The following is a 12,500-nucleotide window of genomic DNA, read 5'->3' as shown; positions in this document are numbered from 1 at the left end:
ACTAGCGTTTCATATTGGAGGCTTTAGGGAGGTTTGTTCCGTAGCATATTAAAGTACAGACTGACTGTACAGCTGTATAATAATTTCTAGCGTTTAGACATCGATTTATTCATTCTGATCAACGACAAGGCGTCCTGTAGCGACTTGTCCCGCGCCTAAACTGTTATGTACAGTCATGTAATATCTCGATTAGTGACTTAATCACAGTCTAAAAGCCACGCCCCCTAGGTGCAATTAAACGCGGTTTGGGCAAAACTCAAGAGACAAACGCGCATGGTTATTAATATAATTTAAATCGACACGCACGACGTTATTCGACGTGTTGGCGTAGATTGCACTGAAACAGGAAGTCAGGGCGGGACATCATATCAAGCGGCTCCTCCCCCTTTTTTTTAAAACAGCCAACAGCGTTTAGCTTACCTCACAGCCCGGGGGTCAAGCCGTGCTCGACAGTCAGTACCGTGGATTAACGTTGGAGGCGGGACGCTTCGGATTCTCGGGAGCGCTTCGATCGGACGGGAAGTCTGATCTGAGGAGTGCAGAACGAGGTCATCAAGATGGTCGATCCGTATTTGAACGCGTACATCGTCTGAATGAGAATTGTTTCATGCATTAAAAGCTACATTCGTGCATTAAAAGCTACAAAACTTTATTTTTTTGATGTTGATTTCATGCTGATTTTAATCGGAGTAAACGTCACCGGACATCGTGACCGTGTAAGATCGCATACGAGTCGTTAAGTTGCACGAGCCTGCCAGCCAATCAGAAGCGTGTATTTCCCACGGCGCCGGTTTAAGTGTCTCCTTTCCGTATCCCGGTGTTTATTTGTGTGCAGGTTCATGTGGCAGTTGTGCAGCAGCATCCCCAGCACTTTACCCGACCCCAAAGCTGTCTCACTCATGACTGCCAAGGTAATACCCTCCACAGGCGCGTCACACGGCCGACTCAGCGGGGTTCAGTGCTGAACTCGGCACTGTTATCGCCCTGCAGTCCAACTCGCCTCGTTTAAATAATGAACCTTCCTTAAATGTCGTTTAATGAGATTTTTGTGATTTTTTTATTTTCCTTCCTTCTAGTTAATTAAGTTCATTAAAGTTCCTCATGTTGTTCTCTCCATCACAGCTCAGCACCTCGTTCGTCCTGGAGACCTTCATTCACTCAAAGGAAAAGGTGAATAGTTCGTCCTGTCCTTTCTTTCCCTGTCCTGTCCTTTCCTTTCCCTGTCCTGTCCTTTCTTTCCCTGTCCTTTCTTGTCCTGTCCTGTCCTTTCTTTCCCTGTCCTGTCCTTTCTTTCCCTGTCCTTTCTTTCCCTGTCCTTTCTTTCCCTGTCCTGTCCTTTCTTTCCCTGTCCTTTCTTGTCCTATCCTGTCCTTTCTTTCCCTGTCCTTTCTTTCCCTGTCCTGTCCTTTCTTTCCCTGTCCTGTCCTTTCTTTCCCTGTCCTGTCCTGTCCTTTCTTTCCCTGTCCTGTCCTTTCTTTCCCTGTCCTGTCCTTTCTTTCCCTGTCCTGTCCTGTCCTTTCTTTCCTTGTCCTGTCCTTTCTTTCCCTGTCCTTTCTTTCCCTGTCCTTTCTTTCCCTGTCCTGTCCTGTCCTTTCTTTCCCTGTCCTGTCCTGTCCTTTCTTGTCCTGTCCTGTCCTTTCTTGTCCTGTCCTGTCCTTTCTTTCCCTGTCCTTTCTTTCCTTGTCCTGTCCTTTCTTTCCTTGTCCTGTCCTTTCTTTCCCTGTCCTTTCTTTCCCTGTCCTGTCCTGTCCTTTCTTGTCCTGTCCTTTCTTTCCTTGTCCTGTCCTTTCTTTCCTTGTCCTGTCCTTTCTTTCCCTGTCCTGTCCTGTCCTTTCTTGTCCTGTCCTTTCTTTCCCTGTCCTGTCCTGTCCTTTCTTGTCCTGTCCTTTCTTGTCCTGTCCTTTCTTGTCCTGTCCTTTCTTTCCTTGTCCTGTCCTTTCTTTCCTTGTCCTGTCCTTTCTTTCCCTGTCCTGTCCTTTCTTTCCCTGTCCTGTCCTGTCCTTTCTTTCCCTGTCCTGTCCTTTCTTTCCCTGTCCTTTCTTTCCCTGTCCTTTCTTTCCCTGTCCTGTCCTTTCTTTCCTTGTCCTGTCCTTTCTTTCCCTGTCCTTTCTTTCCCTGTCCTGTCCTTTCTTGTCCTGTCCTGTCCTGTCCTTTCTTGTCCTGTCCTGTCCTTTCTTTCCCTGTCCTGTCCTGTCCTGTCCTTTCTTTCCCTGTCCTTTCTTTCCCTGTCCTGTCCTGTCCTTTCTTTCCCTGTCCTGTCCTGTCCTTTCTTTCCCTGTCCTTTCTTTCCCTGTCCTTTCTTTCCCTGTCCTGTCCTTTCTTTCCTTGTCCTGTCCTTTCTTTCCCTGTCCTTTCTTTCCCTGTCCTGTCCTTTCTTGTCCTGTCCTGTCCTGTCCTTTCTTGTCCTGTCCTGTCCTTTCTTTCCCTGTCCTGTCCTGTCCTTTCTTTCCCTGTCCTTTCTTTCCCTGTCCTGTCCTGTCCTTTCTTTCCCTGTCCTGTCCTGTCCTGTCCTTTCTTGTCCTGTCCTGTCCTGTCCTTTCTTGTCCTGTCCTGTCCTTTCTTTCCCTGTCCTGTCCTGTCCTTTCTTTCCCTGTCCTGTCCTGTCCTTTCTTTCCCTGTCCTGTCCTGTCCTGTCCTGTCCTTTCTTTCCCTGTCCTGAGTCACATTTAACGTTTGAATTTGGTCTCCAGCCCACGATGCTGCAGTGGATCGAGCTTCTCACCAAACAGTTTAACAACAGCCAGGCGGCGTGTGAGGTACGAACTCTTACAATTTTCATTTCCTTCCACCTCGCGCTGCACAATAACGGATGAAACGATGATTTAAATTGTTGCTTGATATTAAAGTCATGATTTTTCACATACATTACCTTTCACATTATATTGTTTGTCTTGGACACCGATTTCACGCGTTTAATCACACACCTTCAGATCAAAACCCTTTTAAGGTCACGAGAAACATTTCAGTCGAGCGTCCACAAACTTTTGACTGGTTGTGTGTATTCGATCAGGTGTATAGACCTATAGTTTTATTTAATCACAACAGCTATTGAATATTTTGTATGCTGAATGAAATGGATTCTGTGGATGGGGAAGATGGGATGATGCACCAGCACGGTGGATAATCAAGCACTGTTTATTATTTTTATTCGGCTCAAGGAAGTCAAAGATGATGATTTAAAACCAGGATAAGTCTGCAGCGTAATCTTTACTCCTCGTCCTTGTTGACGTTTACATTCGTGGCGTTCTTATCCAGAGAGACTTGCGTTTATTTCATTTATACGTCTGAGCAGTTGAGGGTTAAGGGCCCTGCTGAAGGGCTGGGATTTAATCTCACGACCTTATGAGAAACACAAAGACTTGAACCCACAGCCTTTGAATCTTAGAAGCCCGATGCTCTGAGCCGGGTTGCTGGTTCTCGTAGCGTAGCTTCCACTCTGCTTTAACCGTCCCGTCCTGTGCCGCAGTGGTTTTTGGACCGGATGGCCGACGACAACTGGTGGCCGATGCAGATTTTAATCAAGTGCCCGAACCAGATCGTTCGACAGGTGAGTGGACTCGACGTCAGTCGCCTCCATAGATCAGCTCGACCCAGTCAAAATAAGTTCGGTCCTTATGACCCGAGCTCTGCATCAGGGACGGCCCTGACTCGGCAAACACCACGGCCGTGGTGTGTCAGAAACCTTCACCACGCTCACACACTAATTCCTGTGGTGTTTGGATTGCAGATGTTCCAGAGGTTGTGTATTCATGTGATTCAAAGGCTGAGACCAGTGCACGCCCATCTGTACCTACAGCCAGGAATGGAGGATGGGTAAGAGAGTGTTTGTGTGGGGTGACGGGGTGTGTGGGGTTCACCCTGACGTCCGGAGATCACGCCAGGGGCAGCAAGGGAGCAAGACGGGTTGTGCTCTCAGGGTGGGCGGGGCGTAGTCTCTCCCCTCTCTCTCGCTGTGTCTCTCTCTCTCTCTCTCTCTCTGTCTGTGTGTCTCTCTTTGTCTCTCTCTCTCTCGCTCTCTCTCTCTCTCTCTCTCTCTGCCTCTCTGTCTCTCTCTGTCTGTGTGTCTCTCTTTGTCTCTCTCTCTCGCGCTCTCTCTCTCTCTCTGCCTCTCTGTCTCTCTCTGTCTGTGTCTCTCTCTCTGCTTCTCTGTCTCTCTCTGTCTGTCTCTCTCTTTCTGTCTGTGTGTCGTTCTGTCTCTGTCTTTCTCTCTGTCTGTCTCTGTCAGTCTGTCTCTCTCTCTTTCTGTCGGTCTCTCTGTCGGTCTGTCTGTGTGTGTGTGTCTCTCTCTCTCTCTCTCTCTCTCTTACACTGTCTCTCTCTCTCCTCTGTCAGTCACAGCGACACTAGGCAGTTTTGTCTATCTGTGAGCTCGTGCATGTGGAAGAGGGCAGATAGCGTTTGTATTGGTAGCTGTTGTATGATTGGAAGAGCTGGCTTGGGGGGCGGGGCTAGCATGATCTGTTGACTAAACTAGGCAGAGAAATGGGAGAGGTGGAAGATAGCTGGTGCATTAATGCGGCTTAATGTGCATAAAATCTAAGCTTTTCTTTCTAACGTTCCGCTAGCATGACATTTAAAATCTGAACTGGACAAGCAACATTAACCAGACAAAAACTAAACCAGACGACGAATTGATTCTGTTCAGGGGCGGGGTTGGTAGAGGCAGTAAAGACATTACGTAATTAAAAGCCTCGGTATTGTAAGGTCCAGGTTGTAAGGGGTTTAAGTGGCTGTCCCTGCAGGTCTGACGACATGGACGCCCCCGTGGAGGACATCGGGAGCCGATCGTGCGTGACGCGCTTCGTCAAGACGCTGCTGTCCATCATGGAGCACGGGGTGAAGCCTCACAGCAAGCACCTGACCGAGTACTTCGCCTTCCTCTACGAGTTCGCCAAGATGGGCGAGGAAGAGGTGACGCCAGCTAGCTTCATCTCTCTCGCTACGGTTTTATTGTTTAGCGTCGAGCTGGGATTTCACTCCCGCTGCTGCAGCCGCTTTACTCGCTGTTTATATGCTTGGGTTTTTTTTGTGTTTGTTTTTGCTTACAGAGCCAGTTCCTGCTGTCCCTGCAGGCCATCTCCATCATGGTGCACTTCTACATGGGTACTAAAGGTCCTGAGAACGTGAGTACTAATGCTCGAGCCTTCTGAGATGTTTGAAACTAAACTACTGGACAAAACGGAGATGTCTTGTGCTTCTAAAATAAAATCCGTTGGAAAGTCATTGGAATTCCTGGCTTTTTATTTTAGGTTCCTGTCAATTTCCTTTTTCAGGAACCTAGAAGTCTTTTTTTTTTAGGAACTCAGGAGCTTTAGATACATTAAGATACAAGAACCCAAGGAATCTTATGGTGACTGCAGGAACTTTAGGCACTTTTCCACCACCAGAACCTTTTCAGGAACCTGGAACTTTTTCAGGAAATCAGGAACTACACATAGTACATGTCCTCTGCATCAGGCTTGTCTGAGACCAAGGAGCTTTTTCAGGAACCAAGGAACTCTGGAACGTTACGCATGTTTGCGCTTCACCAGCTATTTCAGGAACCTCTGGAACATTTTCAGAAACACACGGAGGTGCTCAGGAATCTTTTTTTTTTTTTCCTGAGCCCGGGAATCTTTTCAAGAACGTATATCGTCGCTGCAGGAACCCAGTAACGTTTTCAGAACTTCATCCACATTTATGCACCGGCATCCTTTTCAGGAACTTGGGAAGAATCGGGCACGTTTGCACTACAGGAACCTTTTCGTGAACTTTTACGCCGGATTCATGAAAAGGTTTCTGAAATGAAATGTAAGAAACTTTTTAGTCATGATTTCACTAGAGGGAACTTTTCAGGAACCTGAGAACTTTTTCATGGAGGGGAAAGAAAAAGGAAATTTAGACATATTTTCAATGCCCAAGAACTTTTTCAGTAACCCAGGATCTTTGGGTGTTTTCACCCCCCCCCCCCCACTGCAAACTTTATGTGCAGTGATATTAGTGACTGCATTTTAGAAACTTGAGTGCTTTTTTCAAAGCAGGAACCTTTTCGAGAAAAACTGAAAAACTTTTTAAGGAACTTTTTCAGGAACAAAAATTAGCTAACGCTTATTAGCGGTAGCAAGGCGTGAATGTTGAAGAGGAATGTTTCTGTAACTCTTCGCACTTCGTCCAGGGGGCGTATTGTTCTTTCTGTTTCCTCAAAAGGTTCCTGAACTTCAGTGGGAAGAAAAAAAAAAGGCACCTAAAAGATTTTTCTTGTCCATAATTAGTGGGTCTCTGATGACTTCAGATGAACCTCCTTGTCTTGTCAAAAACTTTCGGAACAGACTGTGTGTTTTAAAATAAAAGTGCGATGACGGGCGACTCTGCTAAATCTCTGTGTGTGTTTCCTCACCAGCCTCAGGTGGAGGTGCTGTCTGAGGAAGAAGGAGAGGAAGAGGACGAGGAGGAGGACATCTTGTCTCTAGCGGAGGAGAAGTACCGACCGGCCGCTCTGGAGAAAATGATCGCCCTCATCGCCCTGCTGGTGGAGCAGTCCCGCTCGGAGAGGTCTCTCACACACACATGCACACATTGACCCACACGATGCTGATACCCTACAGTCCGATCTAACTCGTGTTCTCGTCTCTACAGACACTTGACTCTGTCTCAGAGTGACATGGCGGCTCTGACCGGAGGGAAAGGGTTCCCCTTCCTGTTCCAGCACATTCGAGACAGCATCAACATCCGGCAGACCTGCAACCTCATCTTCAGCCTGTGCAGATACAACAACAGGCTCGCCGAGCACGTACGCCACCACACACACACACACACACACACACACACACACAAATCCAAACTAGTCCTCCTCGTATTCATATCCGTCTTTATATTTGTCTATCTGTTCATTCCGAGTAACGTGTATATATATATTCGTATACACACATCCACAACATCTGCAGATCTGATCTCCATGACGACTTTCTTCTTTTCGCTCTAGATCGTCTCCATGCTCTTCACGTCCATAGCCAAGCTCACACCCGAGGTAGGTCCTCCCGTCTCGTACCGGAAGAAAGCGGCGCTGTGGCGCCGATACTGTATTTATCAGTGAAGTTTGTATGCAGAAGATTCGTATCAGTCGGCCGTTCACATGTCGTCTTATATCGTGAACAGGAAGCTGTATTTATTTATGTTTACGTGGATTACTGGTTTAAAATAAATAAATAAATAAATTGTACTTTAAGAAATCCTTAGCAGTGCATCTCCTGTGTGAGTAACCTTGCAACAAACAAACAAATAGTCGTTTTCATTTGTGGTCATGTAAATGACATCATGGTTGACGTCGCCATGACGATGTAACGACGCCCTGAAGACTACCACGACCGTGTTTCACAGATGGATATATAAGGTTCTACTGCTGGAATGCAGTGTTTTTCTTTCTCCAGACGTAACGCTTCTCATTTAAACCGAAAAGCTCTATTTTGGTCTCCTCTATCCACAAAACATTATTCCAGTAGCCTCCTGGCTCGTCCATGTGACCTTTAGCAAACTGCCGACAGGCAGCAATGTTGTTTTTTGGCGAGCGGTGGTTTTCTCCTCGCAACCCTGCCATGCACAGCATTGTCGTTCGGTGTTCTCCCGATGGTGGACTCATGAACATTAACATCAGCCAATGTGAGAGAGGCCTTTATTTGATTAGAAGTTACCCTGAGTTCCGTTGTGACCTCGCAGACTCTTACACGTCTTGCTCTCGGAGTGATCTTTGTCGGTCGCCACTCCTGGGGAGGGGAACAATGGTTTTTACATTCTTACTCCATTTGTACACGATCTGTCCGACTGTGGATCGGTGGAGTCCAGAACTCTTTAGAGATGGTTCTGTAACCTTTTCCAGCTCGATGAGCGTCAACACCTTCAAATTAACTGCTCATCCTAGACGTTCACATACTTTTGCCACTCACAGACATGTAATATTGCATCGTTTGTCTCGATAAATAAACGACCGAGTGTAATGTTTTGGTCTTGTTTGTTTTAATTGGGTTCATATATAGATATATAGAAAATGATAAAGGGTTCACAAACTTTCAAGCACCACTGTATGACGCACCAGCACCTTGTTGGTGGAAAAAATAAATAAAAAACAATTTCTTACTTAATAATAAATTGGGGGCTATGTTTCACTTTTTTCTTCATTTCTCATTTGTGTGTGTGTGTGTGTGTGTGTGTGTGTGTGTGTGTGTGTTAGGCGGCGAACCCTTTCTTCAAGCTCTTGACCATGCTGATGGAGTTTGCTGCAGGCCCACCCGGCATGCCCTCCTTCGCCTCCTACATACTGCAGAGGATCTGGGAGGTAAACGACAGGGCAATTATTCTCCCCGTGTTTACTAGAAGATTCCACGTTAACGGCCCGCGCCTGTGGGGTTCAGACCTTCTGAAGTAAACAAGGCGCTCATGACTGCTCTTGACGGGCCCCAGTGGAAGTTGTAATTATCGTGTAATTATGGTGTCGTTTCAGAATGATTTCCGAGTTTGAAGGTCATTTGAAACGAGCCGAGCGGCCACGCGGAGCCGGCGCGAGCCTGAAACCCGTATTAAAAACGTATGTTCCGTAGACACGGCCGTCTTCAACGGCGGCGTGACGGCTTGTTCATTTCTTACCCACCGTCGTTAGCTGGCTTCTGCTCGGCGGCCATGTTTTTTAGTTGCCTAGCAACAGCGTGTTCATTACTTGAGTAGGAGGGACCCAGAAGATTCCGAATGTTTATAAAGTGAATAAAGGGCTTAATAAAAAGACGAGGAAGGAGGAAATGTTCATCAAAAATGAAATGATAAAGTAGGAAGATCAAAATTAGGGAATAAATCATTGCAGCGAGTGAAAGAAGAAAAAAATAACAAAATACATTTTTTTTTTTTTTTTTTTTTTAAAGAATTTAAACATAGAAGAGAAGTAAGATCATTCAAAATAGTATTAAAGTAAGTTAAATAATAAGAGATTTATAACGTCTTTTTTGTGATTTTTTTTTTTATTTATTGGACATTCGATTTATCAATTAGGCCCTAAAACATACCTGTCTTTCTTTCTCTGTCTCTCTCACTCTGTCTGTCTCTCTCACGCTCTCTGTCTCTCTGTCTCTCTCACGCTCTCTCTCTCTCTCTCTCTCTCTCTCTCTCTCTGTCTCTCTCATTCTCTCGCTCTCTCTCACTCTGTCTGTCTCTCTCACGCTCTCTCTCGCTCTCTCTCTCTCTGTCTCTCTCATGCTCTCTCCGTTTCTCTCACTCTGTCTGTCTCTCTCTTTCTTTCTCCCTCTCTCTCTCTCATTCTCTCGCTCTCTCTCACTCTGTCTGCCTGTCTCACTCTCTCTTTCTCCCTCTCTCTCTTTCTCTCTCATTCTCTCGCTCTCTCTCACTCTGTCTCCCTCTCTCTCTTTCTCCCCCCCCCCCGTGCTGCAGGTGATTGAGTATAACCCGTCTCAGTGTTTGGACTGGCTTGCTGTTCAGACGCCCCGTAATAAACTGGCTCACAGCTGGGTGCTGCAGAACATGGAGAACTGGGTGGAGCGTTTCCTGCTGGCACACAACTACCCTCGCGTCCGCACCTGTAAACACACACTCACACTCACACCCTCACCTGCCCTCATACACATTATTGTTACCCACATGTCTGCTGGTCTAAACACACACTGTCTGTGTGTGTGTGTCTCCTCAGCGGCGGCGTACCTGCTCGTCTCGCTCATCCCCAGTAACTCGTTCCGTCAGATGTTCCGCTCCACGCGTTCCCTCCACATCCCCACGCGGGATCTGCCCCTGAGTCCAGACACCACCATCGTCCTACACCAGGTGAGCTCCCCCCCACACACACACACTGCCATTTTGTCATTTTGTCTGGAGCACAGAGTCTTAACGGCTGAGTGACAGCTAAGTTAATTTCTTATCCTCAGTCGTTAGCTAGTGTATGCTCGGCGGCCATGTTTTCCGAGTTACCTAGTTAGAGGTGGAGTTAGTAGAAAGTCGATGCTACGATATTCCTGATGGTCCAGGGTGGTCAGATGAGTGTGACAAAAGCAGTTCATTGCCATACGACACTGGCCAAGTGGTCAGATAAAACTAGCTTATGCTCGGCGGCCATGTTTTCCAGTTTCCTAGCAACAGTGTTCTCATGACTTGTGTAGAAAGTACAATTATTTGTTTTTTGTTTTGTTTTGTCACTACCGCTATTTATCTCCTCCTCTCCTGCAGGTCTACAACCTCCTGTTGGGTCTGCTGGGCCGGGCCAAGCTCTACGTGGACGTGGCGGTGCACGGCACGACCAAACTGGTGCAGTACTTCAGCTTCATGACCTACTGCCTCATCTCCAAGACGGAGAAGCTCATGTTCTCCAGCTTCTTCATGGACCTGTGGAACCTCTTTCAGGTGAGGAGAGATCGCCGAGAACCTACCAAGTTTGGTTTTATACTCGAGTACTCAGATTGTGTTTACAAACATCTTTACAGCTTTTTCCTCATGAAAAATTCACGCCTTTATGAATATGCATGGATATGCAAATTAGGAATGGCTCCTCGTCCCTTCTTCCCGATGTTTTAGTATCTCTGAAGAGGAATCTAGCTAGAGTCTTGATTTTTTTTTCCTCACTGATTTAGTTCACGGCAGCCAAACCTGTTGAAATATTGTTGCCATAACAACCACGATCCCCCCACCCCACCCACCCAACACTAATATAGCTAGCTAGCTAATCACGGAAAGACCGAGCTTCAGATCTGAAAGCTGTTGTAACACACACACGCTCAATATTTGCAGTGTTGCAGATTTCACTTGCGAAACATGCAATATTTATTTATTTGTTTATTTATTTATTAAACATGACATAAATCAACATCTCCATCCTTCTCTCCACTTCCACCCGGACCCCTCAGCCCAAACTCTCCGAACCGGCTATCGCCACCAACCACAACAAACAGGCCCTACTGTCATTCTGGTACAACGTGTGCGTGGACTGCAGCGAGAACGTGCGCCTGATCGTGCAGAACCCCGTGGTGACCAAGAACATCGCTTTTAACTACATCCTGGCCGATCACGACGATCAGGAGGTGGTGCTGTTTAACCGCGCCATGCTGCCTGCTTACTACGGCATCCTGCGCCTGTGCTGCGAGCAGTCGGCCTCCTTCACACGCCTGCTCGCCTCGCACCAGAACATCCAGTGGGCCTTCAAGAACCTCACGCCTCACGCCAGCCAGTATCCTGGGGTACATAAACACACACACACACGCGCGCACACGCACACATTTAGCACAGGTACATAGTGTGATAAATTTATGCCACCCAAACGTCATCGGACGTTTTTGTAATATTTGGTTGGTACTGCTGCCATTTTTTCCCCCACTTAGGGGTGCCTTCGCTCTGATTTGGAGCTCCGAAAGTTGCACCGTAAATGTAAAAAAAAAGAAACAGAAGTATCGAACATTTTTGACTGCAACGATCACAAAAAACAAGCTCTGACGTGAAATCCTGTACAGACTGTAGAGGGCGACGTTAACTGGAATCGGATGGGATTACTTTCTAGAGGAATCCAGACACTCGTTAAGTTAAGCACTGCAGCGTTTCCATGGAGATCATGTAGAATAATCGTACACGGATGCTTATTGACACCTGTTTGCAGTAAACAGTACGAAATGCAAACTTGGCCCTTTTTCATTTGACTCGCCCTCGTGTATAATATCTATTTTGAATCATTTTTGTGTATCGCGTTCCAGCGCTTAACGTCCGGTTCACTGGTCCGAATCTCAGAGCACACGGCATTTCTGCAGCTCTGTGCGTCGACTCTGTTTGTCAGCTCACGTTGTAAAAAAAAAAAACGTTCGTTTGCAACAAGAGTGTGTCTGATTCGCTTCCTGCAGCCGAGTCGATTCAGAGTCGAATCCCACCGGAGTTCACTTGGAAGCGGATCGAGAGTTACGCCAAGGACTCGATCGTTCGTCCGATCAGGAAGTGACACCGTGTACATCACGACACTTTAAAACTTCAAGCTTTTGTTTTACGGAGTGCAGCGTGTGATTACATACAGCCACGCGTGTACAGTATACAGGAGTAAATACACACCCACATCCATACAAACCTCTCTCTCTCTCTCTCTCTCTCTCTCCCTCTCTCTCTCTCTCTCTCTCTCTCTCTCTCTTCTGAAGCCGTTCTTCCTGCTACACGACCAGAAAAAAGAGGTGTGAATGCATACAGCTGTAGATACTGATTCATTCATCTTTATTAACTGCTTTATCCTGGTCAGCGTGTACTATAATTACACCTGTGATCCTAACACTCTCTCTCTCTCGTGTGTGTGTGTGTGTGTGCAGGCGGTGGAGGAGCTCTTTAACCTCATGCAGCTGTTTGTGGCTCAGAGGGCTGATATGAGGGAGGAGGATGTGGAAGATATTAAACAGTTTAAAAAGACCACCATCAGCTGCTACCTACGCTGCCTGGACGGCCGCTCCTGCTGGACCACTCTCATTAGGTACACACACAAACATATATATATATATATATATATATATATA

General features: G+C 46.7%; 1 protein-coding gene and 1 long non-coding RNA gene across 3 annotated transcripts in view; one reads left to right on the top strand and one right to left on the bottom strand.

The window, feature by feature from the left end:
* The window catches only part of usp34 (ubiquitin specific peptidase 34), a 58,380-nt gene that overhangs the window by 39,173 nt on the left and 6,707 nt on the right, over positions 1-12,500 (top strand). For both annotated transcript variants that reach the window (XM_053616043.1, XM_053616044.1), the window contains 16 exons: positions 836-911; positions 1,123-1,170; positions 2,691-2,756; positions 3,467-3,547; positions 3,728-3,813; positions 4,743-4,911; positions 5,049-5,123; positions 6,380-6,531; positions 6,616-6,769; positions 6,962-7,006; positions 8,204-8,308; positions 9,409-9,556; positions 9,665-9,795; positions 10,195-10,368; positions 10,869-11,198; positions 12,300-12,457. In XM_053616043.1, the coding sequence (XP_053472018.1) occupies positions 836-911; positions 1,123-1,170; positions 2,691-2,756; positions 3,467-3,547; positions 3,728-3,813; positions 4,743-4,911; positions 5,049-5,123; positions 6,380-6,531; positions 6,616-6,769; positions 6,962-7,006; positions 8,204-8,308; positions 9,409-9,556; positions 9,665-9,795; positions 10,195-10,368; positions 10,869-11,198; positions 12,300-12,457 (1,998 nt within the window). The remainder of the gene's footprint in view (positions 1-835; positions 912-1,122; positions 1,171-2,690; positions 2,757-3,466; positions 3,548-3,727; positions 3,814-4,742; positions 4,912-5,048; positions 5,124-6,379; positions 6,532-6,615; positions 6,770-6,961; positions 7,007-8,203; positions 8,309-9,408; positions 9,557-9,664; positions 9,796-10,194; positions 10,369-10,868; positions 11,199-12,299; positions 12,458-12,500) is intronic.
* LOC128602316 (uncharacterized) lies at positions 4,905-9,016 on the bottom strand. The gene is made up of 3 exons (XR_008384825.1): positions 8,387-9,016; positions 8,111-8,301; positions 4,905-5,778 (listed from the first exon to the last, which is right to left on the bottom strand). It is a non-coding gene; the product is annotated as an uncharacterized LOC128602316 (long non-coding RNA).

This window comes from Ictalurus furcatus, chromosome 26 (assembly GCF_023375685.1).
Source record: "Ictalurus furcatus strain D&B chromosome 26, Billie_1.0, whole genome shotgun sequence".
NCBI lineage: Eukaryota > Metazoa > Chordata > Actinopteri > Siluriformes > Ictaluridae > Ictalurus > Ictalurus furcatus.
The sequence above is the reverse complement of the archived record's forward strand: the minus strand, read 5'-3'. Positions and strand labels throughout refer to the sequence as shown.